Source organism: Sphaerodactylus townsendi, linkage group LG16 (assembly GCF_021028975.2).
Source record: "Sphaerodactylus townsendi isolate TG3544 linkage group LG16, MPM_Stown_v2.3, whole genome shotgun sequence".
In the NCBI taxonomy this organism is placed as follows: domain Eukaryota; kingdom Metazoa; phylum Chordata; class Lepidosauria; order Squamata; family Sphaerodactylidae; genus Sphaerodactylus; species Sphaerodactylus townsendi.
Genome location: NC_059440.1, coordinates 23938143 through 23954582, shown reverse-complemented (window position 1 = coordinate 23954582; position 16440 = coordinate 23938143). Strand labels below are relative to the sequence as shown.

The 16440-nt window shown below is 46.6% G+C and overlaps 1 protein-coding gene across 6 annotated transcripts in view; it reads left to right on the top strand.

Moving 5' to 3' along the window:
• Nucleotides 1-14856, top strand: part of EPHB2 (EPH receptor B2) — a 93844-nt gene extending 78988 nt beyond the window's left edge. For 3 of the 6 annotated variants that reach the window (XM_048518964.1, XM_048518961.1, XM_048518959.1), the window contains exons 10-16: nucleotides 835-957; nucleotides 1247-1494; nucleotides 2118-2333; nucleotides 4937-5086; nucleotides 8371-8564; nucleotides 9304-9459; nucleotides 11820-14856. In XM_048518964.1, the coding sequence (XP_048374921.1) occupies nucleotides 835-957; nucleotides 1247-1494; nucleotides 2118-2333; nucleotides 4937-5086; nucleotides 8371-8564; nucleotides 9304-9459; nucleotides 11820-11928 (1196 nt within the window). In that variant the 3' untranslated portion in view covers nucleotides 11929-14856. Of the gene's footprint in view, nucleotides 1-831; nucleotides 958-1246; nucleotides 1495-2117; nucleotides 2334-4936; nucleotides 5087-8370; nucleotides 8565-9303; nucleotides 9460-11819 lie in introns of all 6 variants that reach the window. The other 3 variants (XM_048518962.1, XM_048518960.1, XM_048518958.1) reach the window with 1 other exon arrangement.
• Nucleotides 14857-16440: the final 1584 nt, after the last annotated feature.

The following is a 16440-nucleotide window of genomic DNA, read 5'->3' as shown; positions in this document are numbered from 1 at the left end:
CTTTGTAGCCCTGTATTCCCAGCTAGCCCTGACCTGGATAGCCCAGGCTAGTCCGATCTTGTCAGATCTCGGAAGCTAAGCAGGGTGGGCCCTGGTTAGCATGTGGATGGGGAGACCACCAAAGAGAACCGAGGTCATGTCCGAGAGGCAGGCAATGACAAACCACCTCCACAACGGCATACAAGCACTTTAAATAAATAAAACACCCAAATGACAGAACACTTTTCAAAAAGCTGGTTTGTGCATCACGCCTGATTCCTCATAATATACAGACACAGCCATAAGGAATGCACCAGTTTGTCATCTTGCTCAGTTGCTCATCAGTGAGTATCTAATATGCAAGTAAATCACTGATTTCTGAAGTCCCACCAAACATCAGTACACACAAGCAGGAGTTTGGAAGCTAAGCTTGAACCAGGGAGACCAGGGGCGTTCTGCCCAGGGGAACATATGGAGTCAAATGTTCCCAGGCTGTGGTCATTTAGTCATGTGGTGGACAAAAAAATGCCCCCCACGCCCCTCCTCCTTTTGTTGTTTGGTCGTGGTGGGGGAGGGTGGCTGCCCATATGGGTTGAGGATGGCGGAAAATTCAGATTTTGCACTGGGCTACATTTTCCCTAGATACGCCTCTGAGGGGGACCTGGATCCAAATGTTGGCTTAACAATTAATCTCAGTGGGTTGCTCTTGGGTCAGTCATCAGTTGTGAACCTAAGCTACCTCACAGGGCTGTGGCAAGGGGCAAATGGGTTAGTGTTATGCTGCCCCGAGCTTTTTGGAAGAACAGTGGGGCACACTCATGAATAATAACGCTGCCCTCTCCCGCTTCCGAGTAGTGACCCCTGGCATGAAGATTTACATTGACCCCTTCACCTATGAAGACCCAAATGAAGCAGTCAGAGAGTTTGCAAAGGAAATCGACATCTCATGCGTCAAAATTGAGCAGGTGATCGGTGCAGGTAAGATGTTGCGTCTCCTTATTGTAGCTACCCCAATTGGAGGAGAGTGCATTGATTGGTTGGTGGGGAAAGGGCGTGTAGCTGGGACCAGAACCAGCCCCAAAGAGGCTTCACCTGTCTCCAGGTGGTTCTGCATGAAAAATGTTGGATGAATAGGCAGGGACTTTGACTTGACTTCAAGGTGAGGTATGGGGAAGGGCAGAACCCTTGAATGGGATACCTCTGTTGTCAGAGTGGGGCAGAGCCGGAGTCCTGACCACCACATCCTCTCGTGCTTTTTCCATACCAGGGGAGTTCGGCGAGGTGTGCAGCGGCCACTTGAAGTTGCCCGGCAAGAGGGAGAGCTTTGTTGCCATCAAGACCCTGAAATCCGGCTACACCGAGAAGCAGCGTCGGGATTTTCTGAGTGAAGCCAGCATCATGGGCCAGTTCGACCACCCCAATGTCATCCACCTGGAGGGAGTGGTTACCAAGAGTACCCCAGTCATGATCGTGACGGAATTCATGGAGAACGGCTCTTTGGATTCCTTCCTGCGGGTACACCACAGTTCTGTGTGTGTGTGTGTGTGTGTGTGTGTGTGTGTGTGAGTGAGTGAGTGAGTGAGTGAGTGAGTGAGTGAGTGAGTGAGTGAGTGAGTGAGTGAGTGAGTGAGTGAGTGAGTGAGGCACTTCTCAATTATGGGCAAAGACAGTGAGACCTGTCTTAGTTTAATGCAGGAGTCCCCAATGTAGTGCCCGTGGGCAGCATGGTTCCTTCCCACTAACACCTTTCTGACCCGCACCATGTATTTTTAGGGAGTGCAGCCAGATAGTGCTTTTGCACAGCAAGGCTTCCACTTGACTATTGGAGATTTAATTGGCTGTGCAGTTGTTGTTTTTTATGTTGCCCTGGCAGCACAAGAACCTACAATGTGTGACTGACGTTCAGCCGTGGCAATTGTTTTGTGGTTGACCCTGCCTCCAGAGGCAGCCATTTTGTGGCAGCCATTTTATCCCTGCACTCATCACACCATGCCATAATTCAATGGCCATGAGGCCACTTAACGTGGTCTTATGGATTTTCACAGCCATCTGCCGGTTGTGTTGACAAAGGGCTTACAGCCCAATAACTAAGCTTACTTTTACTCCCAACTGATCCCAGATTCCTTTTCTCCCCTCAGCAAAATGATGGGCAATTCACGGTGATCCAGCTGGTGGGTATGTTGCGGGGCATCGCCGCTGGCATGAAGTACCTGGCCGACATGAACTACGTCCACCGGGACCTGGCAGCCCGCAACATCCTGGTTAATAGCAACCTGGTCTGTAAGGTCTCAGACTTCGGCCTGTCCCGCTTCCTGGAAGATGACACTTCGGATCCCACCTACACCAGTGCCTTGGTAAGAGGGAGGGAGGGAGGGAGGGAGGGAGGGAGGGAGGGAGGGAGGGAGGGGGTAGGAAGGAAGGAAGGAAACCCTTCCAAAGGGTCCGTGTTGAAAACTGTAGATCGTTTTTGAGTAGTTAATAGTATTGCCCACTCTGGGTTGGGACATTCATGAAGTCGGTGAGGAATCTCAGCAGAAATGTGATGTCATCAATCCATCAGGGGAAATTGTTATAAACATCCCAAATACTGTTGACGGTTCAGTTGTGTCAGTGATCCACTAAGGACCATATGCGTTCTGGCTTATTCAGCCTTCCTCAGTGGACACGCATAGAAACATTTTTATAAAGATAACACATCTGAAAATGAACCTTATAAGTATTATGGTCTGTAAATGAAAAATCTTATCTCCACTGTGGCCTGATGTTTCCTTGTAACAAAAATCATTGGTTTTTGCACCATTAAGATTGGCTTACACTTAAACTAGTATGTAATGACCCATGTTTCTGCATGTTTGTAACATCAACAAGTGATTGGCTGACCACCATCAGAAACAACATATAGGGTAAGATGGGCTTTAGTCTGGTCCAGCTGGGCCATCTGTACATGCCAGTCAAAATGAGCCTTCCGGTTGTCGTTGCTTTGATCTTCCTCGGCTTCTCTCCATCTCCCCTGGCACTCCTTCACACAGAATAACTGAAAAATGCAGAGGTTTCTCTGCCAGCCCAGGCCCCCTCTCCGCTCATCAAGGAAGAAGCATTATAAATTGTTAACAGTTCCATCCAGCAGCTGCACGCAGAATCAGAGTGCCCCATGGAGACCTTGTTGGAGCCTTTCGCAAACGTTGACGCTCTCAGGCACGACAGAAAAGGCAAATTCACGCCGACATGTGACCCAGATTAAGGGTCCCGTGACCCTCGGATCCATCCTTCCAGAAGGAGAGTTTTTGTCTTCGCTCAGCTTGGGCTGTTGGAAGCCACGGTCATTTTTAGCAAGGGATAGCTTGAATTCTGGACCAGATGGAGTTGTCCTTCATCACCCCCACCCCCCACTTTTGGGATGATTTGAAGACTTTGGATTTATATCCCTCCTTTCTCTCCTGTAAGGAGACTCAAGGGGGCTTACAATCTCCTTTTCCTTCCCCCCCCCCCACAACAAACACCCTATGAGGTGGGTGGGGATGAGAGAGCTCCAAAGAACTGTGACTAGCCCAAGGTCACCCAGCTGGCATGTGTTGGAGTGCACAAGCTAATCTGGTTCACCAGATAAGCCTCCACAGCTCAAGTTGCAGAGCAGGGAATCAAACCTGGTTCTCCATATTAGTGCTCTTAACCACTACACCATGGTTCCCTGCACCATGGAAGACTGAGTCAGATTACATTGACTGATTGCATGGAGGAAAGCTCTACCTACCTCACAGGGTGTTTGTTGTGAGGGGGGGAGGGCAAGGAGATTGTAAGCCCTTTTGAGTCTCCTGCAGGAGAGAAAGGGGGGATATAAATTCAAAACTCTTCTTCTTCTTCTTCTTTCTACCTAGTCATTTAACCTGGGATCCCACAGATTGTTTTACACATTTATAAAATAACAACAGGATTTCAGGGAAGTCTGTGAGAAAGAACTTGGTTACTCCTGACCTGAAAATAATATAAAACAGAAGCCCAGAATCACCTTTAAAAAGTAGCAAGATTTTTCCACTATTGCTGGTCTTTGAGAGCAGCTCCTCTTCTGTTTTGGTTTGTTGAAACAGACCAGCACGGCTGCCGCTCTGGAACAGTTCTCTGAAAATAGCAGAACCTGACGTTCCCTTGTGATGCTCATAAGTAGCAGATTGAGGACAGATGAAAAGAAGGCACATAAAACATTACTCAACCTGTGGAATTCACTAAGTTAGGATGTTCTCTGCTGGAAAAGGAGGCTGAGATGAATGCAGGGAAGATAGGTCCATCGCTAGGTATTGGTGGGAAATGTTCGGTCGCAGCCGACTTGCGGCAACCCTGTAGGGTTTTCTTTTTTAAAAAAAATCCTTTATTCAATCAATTTTATTTAACATATTACAAAAATAAACACCATAAAAAAAGAAATGTACTGTGATATATAAACTTAGAAAGAAAAACCTAAGAGTATAGCCAATAAAACCAAGAAAGAAAGAATACCTATAGTGTGAGTGGTATAGAAAGAAAATAATAACTAAGCTATATTAAGAATAGAAAAGGATAAAAAGCTTTAATTACCCTAAAATCTGACTTCCCCTTAATCCAGTGGTTCTCAACCTGTGGGTCGCCACCCCTTTGGGGGTCGAACGACCCTTTCACAGGGGTCGCCTAAGACTCTCTGCATCAGTGTTCTCCATCTGTAAAATGGATTAAATGTTAGGGTTTGGGGTCACCACAACATGAGGAACTGTATTAAAGGGTCGCGGCATTAGGAAGGTTGAGAACCACTGCCTTAATCTCTTGTGGCTCTTTAAAATAAAATAAAGCTGGTCTGAGATAAATGTATACCCTGGCTTGGAAAGGCAGATGTGTTCAGGAGGGAGTCCCACCTTTGGATACTATTAGCTGTTCCGTTCAGCCAGCCTGCAAACACCCTTTGAATCCATCGGGGTTTTTCTTACTGCAGGGTGGGAAGATCCCAATTCGCTGGACAGCGCCCGAAGCCATCCAGTACCGGAAGTTCACTTCCGCCAGCGACGTGTGGAGCTACGGCATCGTCATGTGGGAGGTGATGTCGTACGGGGAGCGGCCTTATTGGGACATGACCAATCAAGATGTAAGTAAGATGATAACAAGCTAGATGGACCAGTGGTACTGGGCATAGTCATGTGACTGGTAGGAAGTGTCAGAGGTGACAACTTTTGAGTCTCATTAGACCAGTGATGGCAAACCTTTTCGAGACTGAGTGCCCAATTTGCAACCCCAAACCCACTTATTTATCGCAAAGTGCCAACATGGCAATTCAACCTGATTACTGAGGTTTTCGTTTAGAAAAAATGGTTGGCTCCAAGGCGTGCATTACTCGGGAGTAAGCTTGGTGGTAGTCGGTGGCTTTGCTTTGAAGCAACCATGCAACTCTTCCAACAGGTGAATCACAACCCTAGGAGGGTTTACTCAGAAGCAAGCCCCATTGCCAACAACCGAGCTTACTCCCAGGTAAAGGATCACACTTTAGTACTTCGCATGAAAATCAGTGGGGTTTAACAGCGCTTAACAGGGTTACCTACACTGCTTACCCAAAATTAGGTCTTAGGTTTAATGCTAATAATTGCGCCCAGTGGCCCAGGCCAGCCTAGATATGTGTGTGTGGGGGGGGAGGACTCTGTTTGCATGTGCCCACAGAGAGGGCTCTGAGTGCCACCTCTGGCACCCGTGCCATAGGTTCGCCACCACTGCATTAGACATTACTGCTGACAACCTTTCAGGTGAAGGTGTTCTTCGGAGTTTGGGAGATATTTCCATCCCAATACATTGATCTGAATACTTTTGTTTAAAAAACTGTTTTTCAAAATTTCATCCATGATAATAAATGCAAAATAAGAGACTCCTTATGTTACAAAATGTAATTAAAAACAGAACAATGCACACAACTGAACTTCTTTTTTTATTCTTTTTTACTCTCACAGTAATCCTTTTGACATAACATAGCAGGGGAATCTAAGATGCTCCCCAACCTTTACATTCTTTCTTCATTAACCAAAGCTAAAAGCCTAACTAAGTTCACTCACTTCCGAGTTGTCCTTAACCCATCCGGTTTACTTGGAGGATGATTCGCCTTCCAAAAATGAACCAAATCGTTTATTGATTTGAGTGCTTACTGTAATGGAAATTTTTTACTGGATTTTCCACAGTAATCTGAGGGGAATTTTTTGTTGTTGTAAATGTGCCAAATGCAGCCTAATGAAGTGCTTTTGGAAATGAGTCCAGATTGAGCCCAGCGCAGATTCCTACGTTTCCCAGAGAAGCAAGCTTTTAAAAAGTTTGCTTTCCATGCTTTTATGGGGTGAGATGACCATTCTCTTATGCTTAAACATCTGCAACTTGAGAACTCTTAAAGGGCCATCTCCGACAGACCAATGGAAGTCACTATATCCATGGAAGTATTTTTCCACCTTGACCCAAATATGTTGTGTTTTTCTTATGAACGGTCATGATTTGAAAGTACCCTGATAAAGCTTATAGGTAGAGGGTTCCAGGCAGATGGAAGAAATGTCTTCTCACAAATACACAACTCAGTCGTGGAATTCAGTGCCACAAGATGTAACTACTAGGTCAGATGGCTTTATAAAGGGGGATTCAAACAGTCCTTGGAGTGAGGTCCATCGATGACCATTATCTATGATAGCTAAATGGAACTAGCTAAATGGAACTTCCGTGTTCACAGGCAGTGTATCTTGGTGTACCTCAGGGAGGTAATAATAGGGGAAAGTTTTGCCTTCCCCGCCTCATTTATAAGACTTCTAGAAACCTCAAGTCACACAGGAAAGCTGGAAGCTAGATCAGATGGTCTAATCCTGCAGGGCCATTCTGATTTATAATGTCCTTTGAGTTTGCTATGTTATCGTCCTAATCAAGAAGTTGTTCGGGGCTGCGTTCATGTGCGACTTTTTTGTTTGTGAACAGCATTAATTTGTGTGAACTGCATCAGTTCTGAAAAGCAGCATTTAAGCCTGCGTGGATCTAAAGCCTGGTTCACCACCCATTCTGCCTTCCTTTGTCTGTAACTGCGGATGACTGGCCTCACCACAGCAGACACACACGGTTCCCCCCGCGCCCCCCCCATCAAACCCCAGGAGCTCTTTCCCCAGCTGTCTGCACAAATGTCCTGCTAGAGACATGAACTGCCTTCCCTTCTGCTGGTCTTCACAGCCAGAGCTGCGAAGGCCAATCGGTAGTGATGATTAAAAACAGGCCCCTCTTGCCAGAGAGATCGCTGTCAATTAGGCAGCGAGAGAGAGAGTCGGGTGGAACTGCCGGAGGCAGAAGGAGGCAGGAGCAGTTCAGAGGTGAAAGGCTTTCGTTTACGTTTGAGAAGACAGGAAGCTGCCATAGGCTCAGGCGGTTCATCGGTGCAGGTACCACAAAATCGTCTGCTCTGGTTGACGGTGGCTCTCCAGGATTTCAGCCAAACTAGACAACCCCACCATGGGGACACAGTGCCATTTTGATTTGATTAGATGTATAGGCTTCCCTTCCCTTTGTGGGCTCAGGGCGGCTTACAACAGTTAATTAGATAAACCATAAAATGATCCATAAAACTGTAGGATAATCCAGGACAATAAAACAGTAGGTGATGAAGAAGGGTTTAGATTTATACCCTACTTTTCTCAACCGTATGGAGTCTCAAGGCCACTAACACACTCTTCCCTTTCTCCTCCTCATGGCAGACACCTGAGGCAGGTGGGGCTGAGAGTGTTTTGAGTGAACTGTGACTGGCCAAGTAGGTTTCAAGTGGAGGAGCAGGGAATCGAACCTGGTTCTCCAGATCAGAGTCCACTGTTCTTAACCACTACACCATGCTGGCTATTTGTCCTCTGTCTCTCTCTCTCTGATGAGACTGGGTTGCACCATGCCCCTGGCCTTCCCATAAGGGGCATTCCCCCATTTCTATTTATAATATTAACAACTTCCTACACAAAGTTCTCAAGACACACCCCCAAAAGGCACCAAAACATCCCAGCTTAAAGGAATCACTTTCAAGGGGCACTTATGTACATATGTCAAGTCAGAACCGACTCAATGAGACCCCAGCAAAATGCTTTCCAGGCAAAAAAGAAGCAGAGATGGTTTGCCATGGCCTTTCTCTGCAGAGCCTTCCTTGGTGGCCTCCCATCCAAGACATATGGCGACCCCAGCAAGGAGTCTTCATGTTGTATCCATTCATCACTTCCTTCCTGTAGAACATTGTAACATGGTTGCTTCAGGAAATTGGGATATCATTGGTTCCAGGTGGACAGCTTTTAAAATAGGATAGTCTTAAGGCTGCATGCTCCAATGTTTTGGTGCAATGAAGGGTTTAATGGCTGCTTGCTGAACTCCATAGGGACTTTTGTCTCGCAGGTAATAAATGCTATTGAGCAAGATTACCGGCTGCCGCCCCCCATGGATTGCCCCAGTGCCCTGCACCAGCTTATGTTGGACTGCTGGCAGAAGGACCGCAACCACCGGCCGAAATTCGGGCAGATAGTCAACACCTTAGACAAGATGATCCGAAATCCGAACAGCCTGAAAGCCATGGCACCCCTCTCTTCAGGGTAAGCTGCTGTCTTCCTGGAAGGAGGGCGCCGTCTACAGCAGGGGTGGCCAACCTATGGTGTTCCAGATGTTCATGGTCTACAATTCCCATCAGCCCCTGCCAGTATGGCCAACATCTGGAGCACCATAGGTGGGCCACCCCTAGTCTACAGTAATTCCTGGATGCCAGTACCTTCAAGCACTCACAAGAGGAAGCTTCTTCTCTCTTTTTGTCTGGCTGATGTTGCCAGTAGGAATTTTCTCTTTCTTTGTATTTTTGACCCATGTAGAAGACCGATCAGGTCTTAGGTACCCTCCTTGGGCACCATCCCATGACTCGGAACTATAGCAAAAAAAAGACTGTAGGATTTTAAATATGGTTGAGGGGATTGATCTGTAGTGGTATTCTGCAGGTAGGTATGAGGGATATTTGGATTAACAGTCCTATGTAGGGGAATAATACTTCCCCAACACCATGGCCAAGATGCCCCTTTAGCAGTGGAAACAAGCTTTTTTTAGAATTTTCTGCAATTTGTTGAATCATTCCTGCCATCAGAGATGGCCCTGGGAGGGAACAGGAGAGATGCATCTGGAAAAGCTATTCATGAGAGTGGAGACAGCTTCTGCCAATTTTGTGTTTTGGTGGGGAAGTATTCTTCTTGCCATAGTAGGTTCTGGTGGGTATACTTACCATGCCAAAGTAAATTCGGTTCTGATTTTTCTCTCTATTTACTATCTGTTTGCGGGATTTCATTCCAGAATTAACCTCCCCTTACTGGACCGCACAATTCCAGACTATTCAAGTTTCAACACAGTGGAGGAATGGCTTGACGCCATTAAGATGGGCCAATACAAGGAGAGCTTTGCCAATGCTGGCTTCACCAACTTCGATGGGGTCTCCCAGATGACAATGGAGTAAGTTGCCGAGTCTATCAGAACAATCTTCAGCAGGGTTACTGAGAATCAGACTGTCTATTCAGAGGGACTTTGCTGTGACCTTTCAGCCAACCTTGATACAGTAAAGGAACTGGCCCAGTTTTGGTCCACTGTAGCTGAAGTTGATAGGATCCACGCTGAAGTTGATGTAAAGTCCACCACTCATCCTCTGGATCTATGTCCATCATGGCTGGTGAAAGCCAGCAGTGATAGCATATGGGCTGCTCTGAAGAACGTTAAAAATTGGATACAGTGGTCTTTCTGGTGGAGCTGAAGAGACAGTAGTGTGTCCGCTCTTAGAAACATAATTAGATCCATTGGCTCAAGCCAGCTACTTCCCAGTCTCAAATTTTCCATTTCTGGGTAACGTGGTTGAGAAAGTGGTAGCATGGATTGATTGGCATTGGACCCATTTCAGTTCTGCTTCAGACCTGGTCATGGGGCAGAGATGGCATTGGTTGTGCCCACTGAGGATCTTTGAAGGCAGTTGGATCAGGGCAGATCAGTTCTCCAAAAGAAAACAAAATGGCGAGCGATCATTGCCTTCAGCACAATTGCCTGATAAATAATTTCATGAGAAAAACGTAAGAGACTTTCTCCCATTTTTTAATGGGGGTGGGAGTTCTCAACAACTGAGAACAATGTTTCCCTAGTTTGTTTGTTTGTTTTTTTAGAACACCCCTCCCTTATTTTTTCCATGAGTTTTCCCATGCCTTCTCATCCATCTCTATGAAAGCAGTGCGAAAAGGACCTCACAGAGAGGCCTGGGGCTCTTTGAAAAGCAGCGTTTCATTGTTTATAGAAATTCGGAGTGATTTGGAAGCTTCCTCTGACTGACTTGGCAGAAGTCATTTTTAATTAATCGTTCATGGCCGTCCCAAAACTTTTCAGCTGCCTAGCAGGTGGCCTGGTTCCTTATGACCTCGTTTGTTTGTTTGTTTATTGCAATTTCTGCAAAATGCATTGACTGCTCCCTGTGTGGATAATGAAAACACAACAGTGGGGCCACCTACAGAGAAAGAAGGGTTCTGTACCTACTCAGGGGTCTCCCTGAGTATGCAGAAAAATATGATCATGTAAATTAGGCATGAGAAAAAAAAACCCAGAAGTGATTCCTCATAGACCGCTGGCCTGTTGTTATAACGAGTACTAAAACAGCAGGCCTCCATTTTGATAACAAAAGCAACAAAACTGGATCATTCGCAGACAAGGGAGAGCTTTCTGCATGCTCAAGGGGCTGCATCAAAATGGAGGGAAAAAATGACTTTCTAAAAGAAACAGAACAAAATGGGAAGTACCCAGGAAATGGCCTGTTGATGATTGTGCATGTTCCAAGCGGTATGGAACGTTGTCAGCAATTGAGAGCAATTTCAAGGGAGGAAAAAGAGAGGATACATTTTATAATGTCAGGCCTGAAAACCTGTGAAATCCTGGGAAGGGAGAACATGGGGTAGGGAGATCAAGATCTTAGGATTGCCAGTCCTTGGCCGAGAATCCTCAGCAACACTTGGGGGCAGAGACTTCTCGGATGTCACTTCCTTTCTTGAAACAGGAAGTGGTGTCATGATGCTGTAGGAATGTTTAAATCTTTTTGGTTTTTACCAGAGATATTTTTTGAAATTCCTAGAGCATCATGATGTTACTTCCTGGTCCAAAATAGAAAGTGATGTTCATGTACCATTTGACTCTGTTTCCTCCTCCTCGTTGCCCTCTGTTACTCCACTGAATGAGATCAGAGAATAGGGAGCAAAACAGGGCACTCCCCCCACCATAAACAAGTAAGTAGCAACCCTATAACAGGTCCAGATTTCTACAGCGAGTTGGACTAGATGAACCACTTGCCTGATTCTTTTTGGGACTCCGGCTTGTGGATTACATTTGGAAAGTGTGCATCCCACTTTTATGTCATACAGACAGCAGACAAGATGCAGCTCACAACATAATATGAAAACACTATTTTAAAAAAGATGTCTAATAATTTGAACTTTTTTTAAAGGTAAAAAGCAGCAGTTAGTCATACAATCGGCAGTGGAATCCGCAGAATAAAAAAAACTTCTTAGAATGTTAATTTTGAAAGCTGTCTAGATCAAGAAGACCAAAGGGAGCAGGCCTGATGGATCTTCTGTGTCAGGGAGTTCTGAAAAAGCCCTCTCCCACTGGCCTGCCAAGATAATTTCTATGAACGCCAGTGTGCAAAGTAAAGCACCAGCCACCATTGTTAGATCACCAGCAATCCCCCGGGACACTGTTAGTGTTTCAAGTATGTTGGTCCCCAAAACTTGTGCATCAAAAGCCTCCCTGCGAATCAAACCGAATTTTCCTCTCTTTTTTTCCGGCAGGGACATTCTGCGAGTCGGGGTCACGTTAGCAGGGCACCAGAAGAAAATTCTGAACAGTATCCAAGTGATGCGCGCACAGATGAATCAGATCCAGTCGGTGGAGGTTTGAGAAGCGCACGCTGTGACTTGCACACCACCTCCTCGAGGCCCTGCCCCCCTGTTTGTCCCCATGTGTCTTGAGCTCTTGCGGGCCCTGTGTACCCCCTCACAGAGATGGCGGCGACAGGGAAAGGAACAGCTTCGAGGCAAAGTGGTGACAGATTTTGAGTATCCCCCCAAAAAAGGTTACAAAGATTCTTCTTTAGAAGGATATTTAAAGACAACGGGCACTGAAAGGCCTTTCTTTTCCCAAGGGCTCTGAGACAGGCTGAGAAAGGGATCGGGGAGCAGTGCCTCTTTCATTGCATGAGACTTTTCAGCTGGGGGCCCAGCTGTCTCCCGGAGTGCAAAGTGGACCAGGAAGTCTGGGAATGCCTGGGGCGGGGTGGGGAAGAACCAAACTGCACATCCCTCCAACTCTTGCTGGGGATGGGCTCTCCCCAGCAGCCAGCAGCTCACTGACGGGCATGGAGGGACAAGGGTTAGCCGTTTCCCATATGATGGGTCAACCATTTCTCAACACCGGTGGGCTACACGGCCGAAGAAGTCCTTTGAACTTTCTTTTCCTTTGAAGGACTGGAACCAGAAGTATGTTTTTCTTTTCTCCCCTGCCCCTTCTTTGTGAATGAACGAGAATCTGTGGCCCTCGCCGGGGAGAAGAAAGTCGAGGGGTAAATTTTTGGAGGTTATTATTCTCTGCTGCGCTGGGACCATTTTGTGTGTGGCGCTTCCCAGAGGCTCCGTCCTCCCCGAACTGCCTGGTGGCAGCTCCTACATATCATATGCACAAGACATTTGCAAGGCCTCACTAGAATTGCCAAGGACCTGCCCCCAGCAGGCATCTCCCCTCCTCGACCCCCACCCTGTGCCATGTTGTAGATTTGATGTGCATTTTCCATTCGGTTATTGTCGTTTGGAGGGGGGGAGAGAAACCTTTTGTTGTTTTCTTCTTTGTTTACAACCGTTTGCGGGTGGAGGGAGGCGGGTGGCTTTTTTTGGGTTGTTCAGTTGAGTTTGTATGAAAGCAGGATGACATTTCCATTATCCTCGTCTCCCACTGACACACTCCATCTCCTCACAAAGAGAACAAGATGGCTTCCTGGCTGGGCACTTCCATGGAGGGGAGGGAGGAAAGAGGGATCGAGCGTTTCGGACATCCTCACATCGTCCTGTCAGCTCCAGTTCTTGCTGGGCCACGGGCTTCTCATAATTCTTCCATCCTTGAGGAGCCTTCACCTGCCCGACACAGAAGATCCAGTGGTGGCAATCAAGATTATGATTAAAAAATAATAATACAACTACCTTGGGCCAAAAATGGGCAGGGTATAAATATAATAAAGAACCACTATGAGAAGGAGAAAAAGAGAGAAAAGGAATTCGGGCATAGAACTGCAAGACAATGTCAAATTTATGCATTGGCTATATGGTAGTTACCAGCTGCCAATTTGTGGGAAGGTTATTTGGGGAGGAGGGGGCAGAGTCCTAGGAGAAAACTTAAAAAGGAGAATTAAGTCTGGTTGTTTACCAGAAGTTCTGACCATAATGTTCCTGGCAACTCCTAGAGTTACTTGCAAATGACCAGATTACCATAGAGTTTCTGGTGATTTCTAGAACTACTTTTATCACTTCTGGGTAGTTCTGGGAATCATTAGCTGCTAAGTGGTCAGAACCTCCGGTAAGTATCTGGGGCCTTATTTTTTCTGTTTTAAGTTTCTCTCCTGGCGGATTGTGCTCCCCCCACCTTCATCCCCAGTTTCTACCTGTCGATCAACTGAGCATCAGTGAGCAATGGCTGCAATCGGCAGGAGGTTTCCTGTCATATGTAGGCCATTAGGAACCGTAGTTGATGAGGTGATTCCTAATGTCTACACCACTTGGCATTCTTCCTTTTGCGTTCACTTCCGTAGCCTCGGAGACATTCAAAATGGTGGGAAATGCAGTTGGGGTGGGTTTAAGCTCTATTGCTATCAAGGTAGAGCCCCAGCAAGGCCCAAAGCCTTCCCAAGCCATTCAGTTACAGCCTTCCAGATTTCAGTCTTTCCACATTTAGTACTGAGTCCAGGTCCTCTTTCGCATGCTGTTAGTGTGTGGGTCTCAGACCAGCTGTCACTGAGCCTAGACCTTAACTGGAACAGGGTGTTTGAGAAGAGGACAGTTTGGTGCCACTCATCACTTTGGATGCCTTTCCTTGTGGGTAAGAGCCTACCTTTCGAAGGGATCCATTATGGGAATATTTGGAAGCTCTACCATGTCAGGGAGGTATGTATAGAGGCCTCTATTTCTGTAGGGCAGTCAATCGGTAGCCCATACATGATTTGCCTCTCAGGGTTGCAGGAGAGCCTGGCCGCAATGGCTCCTGGGCCAATCATGGCTAATCATGGATCCCGGTAGAATATACTCCAGCTTGTAGGCTGAGTGTGTTACTTGCCTGGCAGGGTAGAGGGGAGGAAAGGCCTTGGATGTAGCTCTGTTGAAATCCTGGAAAGTGAGAGGTTCATTAGAATGCAGTGCACTGCAGTGGGACGTTTTCCATTTGGTACAGGACGAAGACGTTCCTCATACAAACCTCATCTAATCTCCATGGTTGTGTGTCCCCAGTCCTCCAAATCCGCTGCTGGACCCAGAAACCCAGGCTTAGTCTTCAAACTCTATGACTTCTCCTTGATTTCAGGAAGAAAAATTCGGCATACAGTTCTGTCAGTGGTCTGTTGGCAGAGGGCGGTCTTCACCAGCAGACTGGAAGCAGCTCTTACATGATCCAGCCCACTGTTTACAGCTAGCCAAGATTACAGGGGAGCATGTGCCTCTTATGACCCCAGCGTGGTGTAGTGGTTAAGAGCAGGTGCATTCTAATCTGGAGAACCGGGTTTGATTCCCTGCTCTGCCACTTGAGCTGTGGAGTCCTTGGGCTAGTCACAGTTCTTCAGAGCTCTCTCAGCCCCACCCATCTCACAGGGTGTTTGTTGTGAGGGGGGAAAAGGAAAAGGAGATTGTAATCCCCTTTGAGTCTCTTTGCAGGATTGAAAAGGGGAGATATAAATCAAACTCTTCTTCTTCTTCTTCTTCTTCTTCTTCTTCTTCTTCTTCTTCTTCTTCTTCTTCTTCTTCTTCTTCTTCTTCTTCTTCTTCTTTTTCCCATTGGCCAAATTCAGATAGTAACACAGTGATAATTCTTGGTATTTGGTATTTGAGGCACTTCATACACATTATTTTGTTGACCTTACAAAAGTCCTGTAGGGTAGGTTGGTCTTATTAGCCCCCTGTAGGCTTGGTTCAGACAGGACACCCAACTGTGGTCACTGGCCCATGAGTTGTTGGGAAGCAATTGCCCCCAATCCCCCACAGTATGGAAGTGCTTCCATGCACCTCCTAGATCCTCCCTGTCTTTCCTGCCATCTTACCCAAACCTGTTTTGCTACTATAGTCTTTTGGGGGAAATTGCAGCAAATTCAGGAAAGCACCTACGTGAGTGGAAGTTCTATATCGTCACAGTTCCAGTCTTGTTGGTGCCATTTTCCCTGGCCAAAACATGGCTTATTTTTACAGTGGTTAGTTCTTGACACAGGATTTGGCTCATGGATGATCACACATATCCTGGCCCACTTGCTGTTTTCAGCACCTTTGCTTCCACCAAGAATTGTTGTAGTCAGGGAATGTGTAGGGGGCTGGTACTAGGCAACAAGCCAGGATGTCCACATGTGTGCATAGCACAAAACTATACGTAAGATTGTGGCAAAGAAACCAGCTTGAAATTGGAACTTGAGATGCTGGTTTGATAGACCCTGAATGAACCATAGTTAGTAGAGTGCTCTACATTCAGAAAACCATGCTGACAATAGGTTAACTAAACCATGGTTTTGTGTTGTGTCTGAACCGAGCCATGGGGCTCTTGCCTTGGCCACCTGTTATGTTCATGGTGAAGACAAGATTTCAACTGGGGGACCACCTCAGTGTGACCCCCATAACTCACTTCATAGCCTTTGTGCTATATCTCTGACACCAACCTGCCCTTAGCAAATTATAGAGAACTGCCCGGGTGTGTATCCTACCATGCCGCTTGACAAAGTTTGCAGCCGCCTTTCAGCAAGGGAGCCTTTCTCTGACGGAACTGACTTTTCAGCCCTTGCTAAACAGAATAGTAGGGTGCAAATCCCTTTCTTAAGAGTATGGTTTTCTTCTCTCTGCCGTGACACAGACAAGTGGAAACCAGCAGAGAAAACAGTCCAAAGTCCCTTCCACGTGGTGTTCCTTCTTCCCCGCCTGCTGTTACCACATTCTTTTTAGCAATCCTCGGTCTGGTACTGGATTGTCGATGTTATGTTGAACATAGCAATAAAAAAAACTGAAGCTGTGAACCCCTAGCACTTTGAGACACTGTGAAAGGCCGGTGGCGTAGGAAAACCCCACACGCGGCAGACATTCCCAGACCTGGCGTGAACAGATAAGTACTTCAGGGAACCGAGAAGGCACTTTCTAAATGCAAGCGTTCAAAAGGCTTCTCAAACGTTTTCACTGTGATTTT